Genomic DNA, 16,676 nt, shown 5'->3' with positions numbered 1-16,676 from the left:
GCCTGCAATGTCCTTGCCAAACAAAAGACAGTCTCATAATATAATTATTTCGACAATGTACCGCATCGGGAATCGAACCGCCAACGCTCTAACCACTAGACTATGGAGGCTGTTACACGAAAGAATACCATATTAAAACTATATTTTTACTGCAAAACATGTTTATTGATTTAGATAAAATCTATAAAATAAACTAAATATAATAAAATTAATAACAACCATTTCTATGTGACCACAAATTGTTCTTAAAAAAATAACATATAAGTAACAAAAATTAGATTACTATAAGTTCCATTTAGCGATAATATTAATAACTTTATTAAATAAACATTAAAAATAAAACGTAATAAAACTTTTTGTTCTTAAATTGTTATCACAGTAATAATCTGAAGTGTTTTATATGAGCATTCCAAAACATGTATAAAAATATATCTACTTTATATATCACACATATAAATTCTTCTAACATTGATACTCCATTCGGCTCTAGTACAATCCACACACTTTGTTTGCAGGGACAGCCTTATCTGAAAACAAATGTTATGCCAGTTTTAATAATTTTCAAGGGGAATGAGGATAAAAACTAGAAGCGAGTGTTCCTAAATTTTGTCAGTTCTCCATACTGTCCAGCTAAAATTCGTGGCAAATTGCTACAAAATATGGAGCAACGTGACGATCTCGGTGGCGCAGCGGTAAACGCGCTTGGTCTGCGATTGTTGAAGTAAAGCAACTTTCGCAAAGGCCGGTCATAGGATGGGTGACCACAAAAAAAAAGTTTTCATCTCGAGCTCCTCCGTGCTTCGGAAGGCACGTTAAGCCGTTGGTCCCGGCTGCATTAGCAGTCGTTAATAACCATCAATCCGCACTGGGCCCGCGTGATGGTTTAAGGCCCGATCTCCCTACCCATCAATAGGGAAGGCCCGTGCCCCAGCAGTGGGGACGTTAATGGGCTGATGATGATGAATACGAACTTACCAATCATTTTAGGATACGGCAAGTTCAGCGTGTCCATGATATGTACGAACTCTTTCAAAGACTTCGTCAGTCTCGGGTTATATTTCTTCTCCTCCGCCACGGTGGTGGCAGTCATGCCTTTGTAATCGTGCGCTGGGTACAGGGTATAGTGGTCGGGCAAGGTAAAGATGCGTTTGTGTACGGAGTCGTATAGTGTCTCGGAGGAACCTTCTTGGAAGTCTGTACGGCCGCAGCCTCTGATGAGAAGCGTGTCGCCCGTGAATGCTATCGCCTGGAAATAAAACAGGAACAGAGGTCAGGAGGGTTAGAAATGCCATACATAAACAGCCTATATACGTCCCACTGCCGGGCACAGGCCTCCCCTCAATCAACCGGAGGGGGTATGGAGCATACTCCACCACGCTGCTCTAATGCGGGTTGTTGGAGGGAAATGCCATATCAAAGCATCATCTCCCTAGTATTATCCCGTTTCCCACAGGGTCCGCTCACCTAACCTGAAGGTTTGACAGGTCCGGTTTTTTACAGAAGCGACTGCCTGTCTGACCAACCTGCGAAGGCAAAACCAGCCCAATACAGGTTAGGTGTCAAACCTCCGAAAATGCATTTCTCGGGAATGTAGGTTTTGTTGTGATGTTTTTCCTTCACCGCTGAACACATGATAATCATTTATGATTCAAACATGAATATCATAAATGATATGAAAGTACCATATAAAAACAGGATAAAAACTGCCTATCTCTCCCATCAGGTGTTGACTATTGAGTGTTCTTAAATTTTGACAATCCAGTTTCCCCAGACTACTTAAGTAAACAAATATATTGTTTTGCTTATATTTTTACACTATAAACCTAAGCAGCGTTTAACTGCAAAATCATAGTGTTATATTTAGACCTTAAAGATAGGAAAGAAGAAAACTTATTTTCAGTTATAACTGCCTTTTTAGACAGCTTTTCTTTTTCGTAACTCATCTTTCAGACGGGATACACTCCACGTTGCTCCACGATCACGCCTAATTTATTCAAAAAAAATACTATAAAAAAATATTATAATATATTAATAAAAAAATATATAATAACAAAATATAGTTCTATAAAGATACATACATTTGTGTTTCTCTCATTTACTGACTCGCCCAGCTAGAAGTAACGAACATGTCTTTATACTAACATATACAATGTCATTACTTATCATCATATTATTTCTATGATGTTCCATCCTTCTTTTTTCGCTTTAAGCTTCTATTTGTGCAAGTTTTTACTACGCATTTCCCCGTGTTGCCAGTTCGGCGGCTAATCGCGCACTGAGGTAAAGTACTGTCAACGTCGCTATATTAACAGTAACTTTGCGTCACACTTTTTGAGCGCTGATGTTCAATCTATGGTAGTAGTAAATCTATGGGTTACGCTGACCTACCCGATTACTCTAGCCATAGAGGCAGCCAATCAGCTCGCGACACTAAACACTTCAGGGTATGGTGGACGATTTCCCTCATTCAGCGGTTATCGCTATCGACCCCTAGGGTCGATAAATACTTTCAAACATTTTTCCTCTCAGACGACGCCCTGAGCCGAGGTTCGCGCCCAACTGGGCACCCTCAGGCCTGTTGTCTTAAACGTTGTACCGGGTGAGAGCCTTCAGCGCTCTCCATTTGTCCGGCCAAGTAATTAATGCCATCTGCGGCAAACCTACAATAAGTCACGTCAAAAAAAAAGGGTTACACTGACCTGGTCATGGCAGATGTAAGTGAAACAGCCGTTGGTGTGTCCCGGCGTGGCTGTTGCCAGCAGGGTGTGGTTTCCGAACGTGAGTTTATCACCGTCCTGTAGGTGCATGTCTGCCTTGGCACCCGAGTCACGCCCGATTACGCTCTTGCTGCCCGGGATGAGGCTTTTCAGCTTTCCCGTTCCCGTTATGTGATCTGCATGCATATGGGTGTTCACTGGAACGAGAATTGTTTTTTTTTCTGGTTAAAATCATTTAACAGTCTTCTTCTGTCGCGTGTGTTTAGTACAAGTAGTAATTGATAAAATAAAACCAATACTGCATCTACTTAATATACAATAAAGTTGTGTGCAAAGTGATTGACAGGGAATCGAACCTAGAGCCTTCGGGACCCCTAACCTCACAGCCTGTTAACTAATAATAACTTTCATATCCGTTGTCCAGGTTGAGCGTTGCGTTCATGATCCGGAGGTTCCGGGTTCCAAACCCCGTGGGGATATATCACATTCTTCAATTTATCAACCAGGGATGGTTTGATAAGGACTAAAGATATTTAAGGCTGATCACCTGATTGTCAGAAAGCAAAATGATCCGTGCTCCGGAAGACTCGTTATGACCTCCACATGAGACCACCACCGTCTCGGTTACTACTTACTTACTTTGGTGTAAATACATAGTCGTTACTTGTCCCATGTCAAGGGCCTTTGGCAGCAATCACCCTGACACCAGGGTTGATGAGACCGGTCATCCACTTTAGAACCCAAACGATATACGACTTCCATATCACACTCACTGGCATATATCAGCTTGAAGCCCAGCTGCTTAATGAGTGTGGCGTCTCTCTCGGCGTGCTCCAACACAGGGTCGATGAGGACTGCATCCTTGGTGCACGTGTCTCCCAGGAGATACGTGTATGTGCTGCTAACAGGGTCGAACAGCTGGAAAAGAAACGTAGGAATAACATCATCATCATCACCAATATAAGAGCCACGCTCTTGTCAGTGTAGCATCTCCGTGTTACTTTTCTAGGGAAAAATAGAGCAGTGATTTCCCTCTTGCCTTCCGCTCCGCAGTACTCTGTCTGACGTTAGTGGAATGGCGCCCAAAGTAGTCTATTTCAAAGCCGTACTAGGACTCCTGTCCTCCGCCTGTGAATAGTACTGACAGTTACTGCTGCCTTCAGTCAGGTTCCAGGTTACAGTCCCTGCTAGTTGACCCTTCCGTCCTGCATTGCCGTACCGATGACTCCCATCTCCGCCTCTGCAACCTTTGAGGTCGTCCAAATCCGTCCGATCATGACCTATGGGGTAGTTTTAGCTCACGCGAGTCCCACTGAAATCCATCGTCTACAGGTAATACCAAATCGTTTCATGCGGAAAGCCACGGGAGCTCCAATATGTCACGTCAAAAAAATGAGGTCTTCACCCACAATCCGCCGTTCAATAATTCGTTTCATATACGCGCGTTCGCAGTGGATCGACTCTACTCATGTGTTAATAATACATAACATATAGTATATGATATATACGTCTCGCTGCTGGGCTCAGGCCGCCCCTCAATTAACCGGATGGAGCATACTCTACTACTCAGCGGATTGTTAAAGGATTTTTTTACGGCAAATATTAAATAAATTCATTAATCGCAATAGAAGGCATGATAAACCGTTGGTCCCGGTTACTGCTTACTGATTTACGTGAACGTTACATCAGTTATGTCCTATGGCGGCTTGGGGCCTTTGACGGCTCAATAATAACCCAGAGCTGGTCATCCACCTCACACGATAGAAAAAGAATCACAAATATAGTTACCTGTCTAAAGAAGAAATTCGATCCTTTATCCATGGTCGTGGACAGTAACCGTATTTGAACGTTAACTTTGGCCACTGAACATACCACCTCGGTTAATCTTAGCCCGCGAAATGATGCTCGTTGCAGCATTCTGTGGAAAATTTGCTATCATTATGTTTATTGCTACTTATTACACAAGTACTGTTGATAATTACTCATTCTGCAACATAAACGTTGTAGGCACTGATATTTTTGCTATACACTTTTTGCTATGTATTTATGATAAACATACTTTATGAAATATAGCTATAATACTCAGAGGATTCCGGGAGCGGGCGCAAAAGTTGTGGAAAAGGGACTATATTACCCACCCTTTAGGCAGGTAGTGTATATGTGTGTGTGTGCGTGTGTGCGTGTGCGTGTGCGTGTGCGTGTGCGTGTGTGTGTGTGTGTGTGTGTGTGTGTGTGTGTGTGTGTGTGTGTGTGTGTGTGTGTGTGTGTGTGTGTGTGTGTGTGTGTATGTGTGTGTGTGTGTGTGTGTGTGTGTGTGTGTGTGTGTGTGTGTGTGTGTGTGTGTGTGTGTGTGTGTGTGTGTGTGTGTGTGTGTGTGTGTGTGTGGCGTATAGTAGTGTAGTGTGTCAGGGTAACAGCCTCTGTGGTCCAGTGGTTGAGCGGTGGGCTCACGATCTAGAGGTCCCGGGTTCGAATCCCGGTGAAGACATATCACAAAAATCACTTTGTGATCCCTAGTTTGGTTAGGACATTATACCTGCGGATCGTGAGCCCGACGCTCAACCACGGAGGCCGTTATAAACAGTCAATGAACTTCTGGTAATACTACCTTTCTGGTAATCACTTGACAAACACACATATCTATTATGCTAAAGAAAACTGACGGCTTTATACCCTATTATAAATCAAATAATAGATGGTTGTTCTTCAGAAAACGTCAAAACCAATAGCATTGTTATGTATGTTCATTATAATTTATGACGCTTGTTTGATGTGAAAACATTATCTACCATAGCATAGCAACAGCCTCGGTGGTCTAGTGGTTGAGCGTTGGCGCACGATCCGGAGGTCCCGGGTTCGAATCCCGGTAGGGACATATCGCAAAAGTCACTTTGTGATCCCTAGTTTGGTTAGGCCATTACAGGCTGATCACCTGATTGTCCGAAAGTAAGATGATCTGTACTTCAGAAGGCATGTTAAGCCATTGGTCCCGATTAATACTTACTGATGTATGTAAGTAGTCATTATATGTCATGTCAGGGGCTTTGGCAGATCAATAATAACCCTAACACCAGGTAACTTGCACCCAGGATGTTGGACGAAAACACAGTACCCACCCATACACAATAAAAATAAGACAATTTATTTACTGCTCCAGTACAAGTGACTCATGGAGCAATGAGTCATGTACGGGCAGTCCAGCCTACTTGCAATCATGCTTGGGATACTGTTGGAGCTGATGAGGTTGGTAATCCACCTAACAACCCATACGGCAGAAGACTCGCAATCCCTTTGCAATAATGACATAAATAGTCTGAAACAGACGTATAACACCAATGATGATGACATTGTGCATTAAACAATATTATTATAACTTTGAAAAAAAAAACAATATTACAATAAGTCCATAATAAAGGCTATATCTATCTATCTATTATAACTTTGACATAAACTCACTCCCATAATCCCTAATAGGTTCGCCAGAGCCTTGTGTAATCAGGGGATTACTAACAGCCACTTTTGATATAAAGTCCCAGGATACCATATAACCATATAATAAATTATATAAAGATGGGAAAATAAATACAATGCCCTGAAAAAAATACATCTCTGAAACAATTAGTGAGATAGTTCTATTGTATCATATTATCGCATTAATTTTTCACATTAAACCACCTATTGAATGTTACTAAGTACCTACGTACATTTTATACTACAATGTTTAAAAATATAATATTCAAAGATTTTGATAATTTTCTTAAAGTAATAATTTGATAATGCAAGGCAAGTGTGGAAGCTTCCTTATGAGGACAAAATGACATAATAAATTGAACATTTTTAATTGATATAATTTAATAATTTATAATTACATGTATAGTACGTACCATAGGTGCTTACCTGTAGTAAATTAACAATTTCAACTCTTGCTAGCGATAAGAGCTACATAGGTACCTCTTTTGTCGCACCGTAACGAAACAATATTGTAGGAAAATGGTCATATAATAAAATGAAATTTAAATGTAAATAAATATCTACCTGAATTACGAAGTTTCTTCTCACTTAAAAATACTTTATATTGATCTGTACACGTTATCTCACTGTCCGCTCTCAAGTGATAACTCTTATTGTCAATGTAAACACATTATTATCGCTTGCTATCAATAATTATCGCATTTTATTTAGCGTGGAGTGATCAGATGATCGCACATTTCATGAAAATAACAGAACGACAGTCGGACAGATGACAAGTGACATTGGCAGGAGTTGTCAAACCAAATAAAAAAGGCAATAAAAAAAAACAACAGTCCCTCTCTTTCAATTATGTATATAAGAGAAAGAGTAAGACAGAGATGACGACAAAAACCATAAAGTCTGCAGAACATCTTTTTTCTGCTTCGGAAACACGTATTTTTGCCAATACAGAGTGTGACCAAACTATAAAAATATTCCCTAAGTTCAGGGAACATAATAACATGTTCAGTATTATGATACTGGTGACAAAAATATTATAATATAAAAAAGTTAGTAATTCATCACTATCCAATATTTTGTATTTTCCTCGATGACGAGTGCTACAGAGACGTCAAACAAACATTTACTACAGAGAACAGCTATAAAAAATGCGAAAATATAAATAAAATTAAATCATTTCATTTTAGTTTAAGTCAGATTAATTTATGTAAAAATACCACCCGCCTCTATAAAGGAGTTAATCTATGTATTCAAAAGACCGAGGTAAGAACTATTTAAAATGTGATAATAACTTGAAAAATCATAACTACAAATTTTCAACGGATGGAAACTTACCTTGCTACACACAAAGGCACAGAAAACCTGCTGGCTTTGCTTGTGTGCAGCAATTTGTTGTATTCCTTTCTCGTTTTGTTTAGTGGATCAAGCTGTGTCTATCTCTCTCTTCCACCGCACTCATCTGGCAGCGTCGTTGACCTCTATCATCCCCACCAAGCCAGTCAATATTTCGTTATCGTACGAACACGAAGCTACAGTAGTGTGCGCAGTACTCGCCACTGCGTCTGTGCAATGTATTGATGTAAACATTCCCTTGTCATTTTATTTCAGTGCGTGCAGGAGCTCGTATGGGAATCTTATAAGACGCACCTGATAAAAAACATGTGAACAGCTGATTCTGTCTAAATTTAAGTATAAGTGAAAACACTGTGGGTAGCCTCATTACATGGATTTGGGCGCTAAATTAACAGTGCAGAAGAAATTCTTTGTTTAGAAGTGTAATCGAAGCCAGAAAAGGTCAGTTTTTCATTGAAACTTATAATATTTAAATGTAGAAAAGTATTTTGGATGTTAATGTAAAAATAGTGAAAGCAAAATATCGTGGTAAATTTAGTGAGTGAAGAGGAGAGTTTCAACATAATTGAACCTGAATTTTTATTTGGAGGGCTGCCTGGTGTCTTTTTGGTAAGTTACTCAATACTAATTACCTATTCGCTTTTCTTTCCTCATTTTATTACTTTCACGTGATATTCAAATGTCTAGAAGTCTTATTTTAATAAGTTTCTTTGTATTCATGGACGACCTTTATGTAATGTTTCTAAACAAAACAACTGCTGTAAACCAGTTGATGCTGGTAGGTTGCCAGAGTGACGCTCGCTACCTATAAAAACTTCCTTATAGTTTCTATGACTATGGGGAATCAAATTTATAAAAAAATAACAAAATCGAACGCTTCGCTCGGTTAGTCATGCAATTTTTATCTAAAAGGGCGATACGCGTGAGTAAACCAATGAATTTTCCGAGTAAACAAAAAATCATGCAGCTGTTTCTGTCAACTAGGCAAATGTAGATATAGGTAGGTAGAGTAGTAGTAGGTAGAGTCAAAATAAAATAGTTTTATACCTATAGGTAAGTAAGTAGATACAAGTTAGGTACTACAAGTAGGATGTTACCTTGCTACACCTACATTTGGATACCTAGGGTACCTAGGTTTGGTATACCTACTTGCCTAGGTACCTGCCTATCTACTTAGGTATTGCCTTTACGCTATGTCTACCTACCTACTTAATTTTGACCCCTTTATTAAGTCTAGCCTTTATTCAATGGTGTTTTTTTCTCTTACATTTAGGTACCTAGAGATCGCGATTCTTAAGTCAATATCGAAAATACTTTGGCATGAGCATCGTTATCGTGTTTATCGCATGTTCTAATTCACTATCAGCATGATTTATGATTTATTTATCAGGTAAGTATTTCAGCCTATGTACCTAGGTAGGTAGGTACCTACTTAATTGAAATCATGCTGATACATTAATTAAAAATATAATTTGGGCAGTTAAATCTACTACTAAATTCTTAAACTTGTATCTACCTATTTCATGAATGTCCCAACTCTACTTAATCTGTGCTGGCTAGCGGAATCTTTTTTCAATTAAAAAAAAACAATAGTTTTAATTCTTTATCGCCATATCGTATCACGTTCCCGCGCATTTCAACATCCGTTCAGAAATAGCTGAGGGTTGTCCTTGCTAACCGTTCGCCGCGAAATTAACTGATGCGCGGTTAAAATTAAACCAGGCCGTGAAGTAACTGCTGATTTCATTCATGGGACTAGACAGCTAGTTTTATCTGAAGCAATCTGAGTCTGGTGTGAAGCATTGGCTGTAAAATCCATGTCGATAAAGTAGGTAGGTGCAAATGTAGCGTCGTTTCTGTATCAAAAGTACCTAGCAAAGTAAGTAGTAGGTAGGTAAAAAATCAGAGAAATATTACTTATTCTTATCCCTTTTTAAAGCGTGAGCTTTCGGTAGTCGGGTTTTAGTTTTTACTTTTTTAGTTTTTAAACTTATACCTACCTATTTTATTTATATGTATTATTGTTTAGGGTCTTATTTATTATCAAGTAATTACAAGCAAACCCGCAATTAAAAGCCAGTGGTACCTATGTACATATTTGAATTGTGCAAATTAAGCCCTTTCATTTGATACCCAACACAATAAGGTCAGTTTTGTCCTTTAGAGGGCGTCGTCACATTGAATTTAGCGTGACGTCATATAGCTTTGTTAAATTATGATAAGTGGTTTAGAAGTTACGTTGAAACAGACGTACATACACACATACATACGTTATACATAGTTAAGACGTCAAACACATAACCCTCCTTTTTACTTCGCCGCAGTCGGCTAAGAATTGTATCAACGTTCCCTCGACCGTTGTATCAGGTAAAGATAAAACTTAGAATATTTCATATATACCTATTCCGAGATGATTCTCGTCGCCTTATTAAAAAAACTATTTTGAAAAGTCACATTCAACCTACTGTGATTTTCTTCAACAAAACCTCGAAACACACACGCTAGTAAACACACGGGTAAAAATTGAGACCACAATTTTTTTCTGGATTGAAAATAGTGTTTATCGCAGGGTTGTGCTATCAAAAACCACATCCGAATGTGATTTTTCAAAAATGCTTGCAAGATTTTCACTATAAGGTGACAGTATGACCCTATCAAATCAGGTAACTACACCAAGCATCTACCTAGGTACTGAACGTGTTTGTATCAATACGAACTTTACGCCTACTTATTTACGTACCAACCAACCGGATGAATTAATTTCTGTACTGCAGAACGCATAAGTAGTTAGCACAAGCGTTGCACACAGCACGTGCAAACTGTGGTCTATAAATAGTGGGTAGGTAGGGACGTACTTACAACAAATCTCTTTTTTATAGGTTTGCGTTAGAGCACAATCTCATCATCATCAGCCCATTAACGTCCACACTGCTGGGGCACGGGCCTTCCCTATGGATGGATAGGGAGATCGGGCCTTAAACCAAAACGCGGGCCCAGTGCGAATTGATGGTTATTAACGACTGCTAATGCAGCCGGGACCAACGGCTTAACGTGCCTTCCGAAGCACGGAGGAGCTCGAGATGAAAACTTTTTTTGTGGTCACCCATCCTATGACCGGCCTTTGCGAAAGTTGCTTAACTTCGACAATCGCAGACCGAGCGCGTTTACCGTTGCGCCACCGAGCTCCTCAATCAATCTCACCTGATGGTAAATAAATATATGGTTTAAACGGTTTTATCTATTAATGTCTATACACTCTAGTTTTGAAGATTCCAAGATTTTAGCGATAGACACAGGTCCGCTTACCTAACCTGAAGATTTTTCAGGTCCGGTATTTTACAGTAGCGACTACCTGTCTGACCTTTCAATTCAACCCGCGCGCCGCGAAGGGAAAACCAGCCCAATACAGGTTAGGTCTTTACAAACTTCTTTGTGTGACCTCGTGAACGGTATCTTCTTCTCTCGTCTAAGAAGAATAGGCTACACTTATACACTAATGGCAGTTCCAAACATACCAGGGGGTTAAAAAGGCCACATCAAAGCAATTCATTTAAAGAAGCAATAATTGCTAAGTATTTGACATTTATGTGCATTGCGCACTTACTTTTATATGCGCAAATGTCAAATTGCAGTATTGCTTTTTAGATGAAGTCCTTTAATGTGACACCCCAACCTCCTAATTAAGTACTTGATTGTGGTATTGTCATTATCTCGTAGTTGTCAACCACAACGCGTGGCTGGTGTCCTTCACAATTCGTGGATTTCTAAAACATTTGCGAATACTAATAAACTGGTCACACAGACTGCGCAGTACAAGTGCGCAGTTGTAAAATGATGAAAAAAGACGATTTTGTTTAAATAATCGTAAATAGACTTGAGGATGTGAAGGTCGCTTGATAAGACACGTTTGTATCTATCAGTCACTGGACTGAACTGTAAAATATAACTTAAAAACATAAGCTTAAAAACTACAACCCGACTACGGAAAAATCAGTCTTAAAAATTATGAAACAAGACAATAATATGTTTCTCTGAAATTCTTCCGAATTGTGATGCCATAAGCAAACTCTTACGAAAAATTGGCATACGACCACGGCTATTTTCTAAACATCACTATTCGGATGAATTCCAGAGAAACATACCTATATTCTCGTACACGCATACATACATAGCGGTGAAACACATAACCCTCATTTTTCTTCGCCGCGGTCGGGCAAAAGCACAAGCGTTGACAACAGTGTTGACACGTTTGCAACAGTTACTATCGCTACCAGCTGGATCCGGTTCTCTACAACAGTACCTACTATACTACACTTATAATCATAGCTCATCTACAGAAACCTGTTTGTTTTGAACGAACAGGCACATGTACCCAAGCATGGGGATACACCATATTGATACTTGCTATAATTTTGGTTATTTTACCGTAATTTATTGGTTGTTCGTCCATATAAAATCCTAAGAAATATGTAAGAATAAAGATATGTAATAATTACATACAATATGGTCAAATTCTTTACCCAACGTGCGTGGGACTAAACACCTGCTATTGTTATGTTTACAGTATATCAAATATACCTAATGTTTACTTAGTTAACTGGTCAAACAAGTTTTCAATAGAAGATGTACATTGTACCTACATAATAATCCGTCGTCTTATAAAAAATAATAATTATATTATTGTTATTATAGCGAAACTGCGTAAGCGCCTTTTTAAAAATCACATTCTGTTATGATGTTTATTACCTTTTTTTTGAAGTGACCTGTACTTGGCCGGATTTTCGTCAACAAAACCTCAAAATTTAAAAGGTAAAAATTAAGACCACAAATTTTTACCCAATCGAAATAGAAAAAGATACGAAATTCTATAGTCACTGCTTACCCCGGTGAGAAAAAGTTTTTGTATGTATGTATGTTTTTTTACCTGGATTGTACTACATAGCTTGTCTATTGCGAAGTTTTGTTAGCAAAATTACATCCCAATAAGATTTCCAAAATGGCGCTTACTTGGTTTTCACTGCAAGTCGACGACATCTAGTCTTTAAACTACATTATTATCATACCCCCTTCACTTTTCTCGCTGCTTTTGATGCGACGTTTAAAATAAATACGTATAATTTATTGAAATTTTACGTATTAATTTAGTAGTAAGTAGTATTTTAGTTTTTGTTTATTTTGTGAAATGTGACGTCATAGCACACGGAGCCAATCATGGCCGCTCGTGTTTCGGGTCTTGTAACACACAGATAAAAAATCGCATTCTTATTTTGTAACAATAAAAAATTAAAAAATGATATTAAAAAACATAAGTTGGATAATTATCGTTAAACGATAAACTACCATATTCAACATATTTCATTTTTTAATGTTGCAACTGTCAAGTAGCCATCTCCAATTTGGTCAATGTACGTTCTTCTAGGTCTTCCTAACTACCTACCTTCCCACCTAACCTACTTAACACCTATTTATTTATTTATCAATGTTCTAAAACTATCTTTCCAAGACTATCCCAATACAATAGTTCACTAGAAATATACATAATTATACAAGTCTTAAAGTAAGAGCAATTAATTATAATATAGTACATAGCATGTAACATATAAGGTGATCTTTCGGAATTCAGTCAGGCTACATATAAATACAGGGTGTTAGTGACGTCGTAACGAAAACTTTGAGGGATGATTGAGACTATGATTCTGAGATGATATGAAGTGCAATTTTCCGTCGCAAAAGTATGGAACAGAAAATAATAAAAAGAAAAACAAAATTATTCATGAATTTTCCGACTGAAAATTCCACTTGATATCAACTCAGAATCATGGTCTGAATCATCCCCCTCAGTATTCGTTACGGTGTCACTAACACCCATACCTACTTGTATGGGTACAGTATGTACTTGTGCGGGGTGTAAGTGACATCGTAACGAATACTGAGGGGGATGAAACAGCTGATTATTCTGAGTTAATATCAAGTAGAATTTTTCATCGCAAAAGTATAGAATTGAAAATAATTTAAAAAAACTAAAAAAAAATCATGAATTTTGCGACGGAAAATTCCACTTGATATCAACTCAGAATCATGGTCTGAATCATCCCCCTCAGTATTAGTTACGATGTCACTAACACCCTGTATATCAGTCCTTTCTCCGATCTTATTAAATGTGTGGAGTGCTCGAGTCAGGGGCGATTTGTTTACGACTTATACATAAAATAATAAAACAAATTACACTGCTGGACGTATTCTATGTGTTTTTTATTCCGCAAAAAAAAAATTGCACCTCTCCGTCCAGCATAGAAGATACGTGTTCAAGTTGTTCAACTATTACAACTATGTAATAAATGATGACATTTGAACAATACTCTTGGGTCTTTGGTACATGGTAACTTACAGTGTGGGTGGGGAAACAATGGAACACGTGTGAATCATGTTTTTCTTTCGTTATATTAACACGCAGAGTAATTTATTGTCTTGTATCTAGTTGACGTAATTTGCGTCACCTAATAAACAATACATTTTAAGTATTTTTAAGGACATCGACGAAGATTTCATTCGATGAAAGGAATTTAGGTCTGCCATTCGAAGCTCCAAGACAGTGTTAGGAGATATCAGTGAAGCAAGCACGTAAATAGGCTATTTTATTCTAACAATAAAGGTGAAAATTACGATCGGTCATCGGCACATATTACCTTTGCTTTCTCACCAAGCCCAACTTCATCAACAATTCTGTTTAATTTACTAATAAATAACTTTTCTTGGACCTGATGTATAGGGCAACTTATTTGACTGATTTATAGATTATTTGACTGATTTATAGAAACCATTAACATTAATACCTGCGTTTCAACTTTCGTTTCGACACATTATGCATAGATAATAAACTTGAACGCACCCTAGTACACCATTATGGCGCCTTGGTAAGCGGACCCTGTAAAAACGGAATAACACTATCGTATGCGACTCTGGCACTCGTATGCGCAGTACTCCAATCCGTGAAATGATGCACAGTAGAAAATGACTTAAAGATATCGGATGACGGATGTAGTGCGTATGTTATGCGGCCACCATCCGTCATATTTTATTTGACGGACTCGGATCGAAAAAAAGAGTCGGATAATATTTGAAGATTAATCAGACGTGTCAGATATATTGGGTGACGTCATGAAATACAATTAATTATCTGATGTGCTTTAGTAGCGGAGCCAGTCATTCGCCAAAGCAGACTACGGCCAACCGAACGGTAAATGATCTGAACACACAGACAACACGTGGAGGAGTCTAGACTCTACATTTGGTCTTCGTTGTCTCGCGAATTCAGCATTTATGGTTATTTGGCAGTTTGCAAAATATATTGGTGCGACTAATAGGTGAATAACATAAATATTTCAAGTATAACCTTTTCAGACGACGCCCTGAGCGAAGGTTCGCGCTCGGGCACCTGGCCTCAAGTCAGCTCAGACGTGTTGTCTTAAATTTTGTACCGGGTGAGAGCCCTCAGCGCTCCCCATTTGTCCGGCCAATGCCATATGGAGGAGGATTACTAACCTCATCAACCCTGGTGTCAGGATTATTATTGAGGCCTTAAAGGCCTCTCAGACATACTTACATCAGTTAGTAGTTTAAAATAATATTATTTTCATGTCATGCCAACCCCAGCCCCGATGCGTCGGGATTGGATAAATAGATTTTAAGTAATAAGATTTTTCTTCAGTTGAGTCTTGGCCACTTATTTCTATTCTATTCTAAAATTAATGGTTTGTGATTAATGCGCGCTTGTACGGTCAATCCCCTCTCTCCCTTCCCTGGAGCTCCCCTAAGAGGGCTAGGCTGCCCTGTCAGCCACACACCAGACAGACAAATAATAGCTCTTTGTTGTCGCACTGGTGCAAGTACCTAGCGACTAAGTTCAAACTCCTGAACTAGACGATGTTGACAGACATTTATGCACGTATTTAATCTTCATAAAATTATAGACGGGAGTTCTAAGCGCACGCGTACTTCACTGCCGAAAGTACATGAACGATCGTTCCTGGTTTGATATTTGTGTGATGGCTTTTGGACTATGCGTTTATAGACGTTGAGTTGTACTTATGTGTGTGCGGCAGTGAGTATCGTCAGCGCTCCCCATTTGTCCGGCCAAGTAGTTAATGCCATTTGCGGCAAATTTACAATAAGTCACGTCAAAAAGGGCAGTGAGTAAATACAGTACGTGTATGCCTCATCTCCCCCAAAAGTGTCACAAAAAAATGTAGGGTAAAGCTGACCCAATAGTAACTCCCTTCTATATTTTTTCTGAGATTTTTCAGAATAAGTAGAATAAAATAAGTAGATTTAACCTATTACGCGTTATCACCAAGACCAAGAAGAGCTTACATGGAACAGATTAATCTAATTTAAATTTCTAGTTTCTTTCTACCTTTTTTGTACGCTTTTCTCTTCTGCTTTATCTGCTTATCTGCTTAATTAAGCATGTCATATCAATAAATGTTTAGTTATTATATTTAAGCATGTCAAATCCCTCACTTTAGCTGTACACCACCATTCTATTCAATAGTGTATCATTTACTAATTTGTGGTTAACGGTGCTGGTGACACAATTATTATCTCCTGTTATACAACTCTTTTACTTACGTTTTATTGTGAACACTGTTTGTAGACCCTAATAAAAAAAAGGTTAACGTCGTGTCTTATTGGTAAGTCAAGGAATTGGCCTTTGATAGACTGGAATGGAAAATGCTACACCGACAAGAGCGTGGCTCTTAAATTGATGATGATGATGACGCGTTATCACACAATTCATCATTTTAATTTTATTTGTTAGCGTTACCGTATCTATAATGAAAACGAAAACATTTGCCAAAGCCCCCTGGTGCCTCGTAATTTGTAGAGAACAAAAAATGCAAGAATCATGACCATAACGGCCTTGGTAACTTTCATTGGACTAGCCTTCCTGTCGCTATCGCTATGCCAAATGCTAATCATGACATTGCTAAGGTTGATATCAGTATTATCAACAAAGGTTACGAAGTCGCGGCTTAAGTGTAGGGTCGATTCGAAGTGTTCCGTTTGATGTTGCAAAGGAAATACGTGCCTTCAGGATTCGTTCGGGACACGTTCCCTTAAACAAATTTGCCTTCC

At 38.6% G+C, this 16,676-nt stretch overlaps 2 protein-coding genes across 4 annotated transcripts in view; one reads left to right on the top strand and one right to left on the bottom strand.

Moving 5' to 3' along the window:
- Positions 1-143: 143 nt before the first annotated feature.
- On the bottom strand, positions 144-6,961 carry LOC126373358 (persulfide dioxygenase ETHE1, mitochondrial). The gene is made up of 6 exons (XM_050019503.1): positions 6,753-6,961; positions 4,506-4,635; positions 3,491-3,635; positions 2,700-2,914; positions 976-1,246; positions 144-527 (listed from the first exon to the last, which is right to left on the bottom strand). The coding sequence occupies exons 2-6, from the start codon at positions 4,632-4,634 to the stop codon at positions 487-489; spliced, it is 801 nt and encodes a 266-aa protein (XP_049875460.1). The 5' UTR covers position 4,635; positions 6,753-6,961; the 3' UTR covers positions 144-486.
- Positions 6,962-7,700: 739 nt separating this feature from the next.
- Positions 7,701-16,676, top strand: part of LOC126373322 (tubulin-specific chaperone cofactor E-like protein) — a 48,586-nt gene continuing 39,610 nt past the window's right edge. For 2 of the 3 annotated variants that reach the window (XM_050019442.1, XM_050019439.1), the window contains exon 1: positions 7,701-8,150. The gene's annotated coding sequence lies outside the window, so the exon portion shown is untranslated. The remainder of the gene's footprint in view (positions 8,151-16,676) is intronic. The other variant, XM_050019440.1, reaches the window with a different exon arrangement.

Source organism: Pectinophora gossypiella, chromosome 15 (assembly GCF_024362695.1).
Source record: "Pectinophora gossypiella chromosome 15, ilPecGoss1.1, whole genome shotgun sequence".
Lineage (NCBI taxonomy): Eukaryota > Metazoa > Arthropoda > Insecta > Lepidoptera > Gelechiidae > Pectinophora > Pectinophora gossypiella.
Note: the sequence above shows the minus strand (reverse complement) of the source record. Positions and strands in the feature narration are given on the sequence as shown.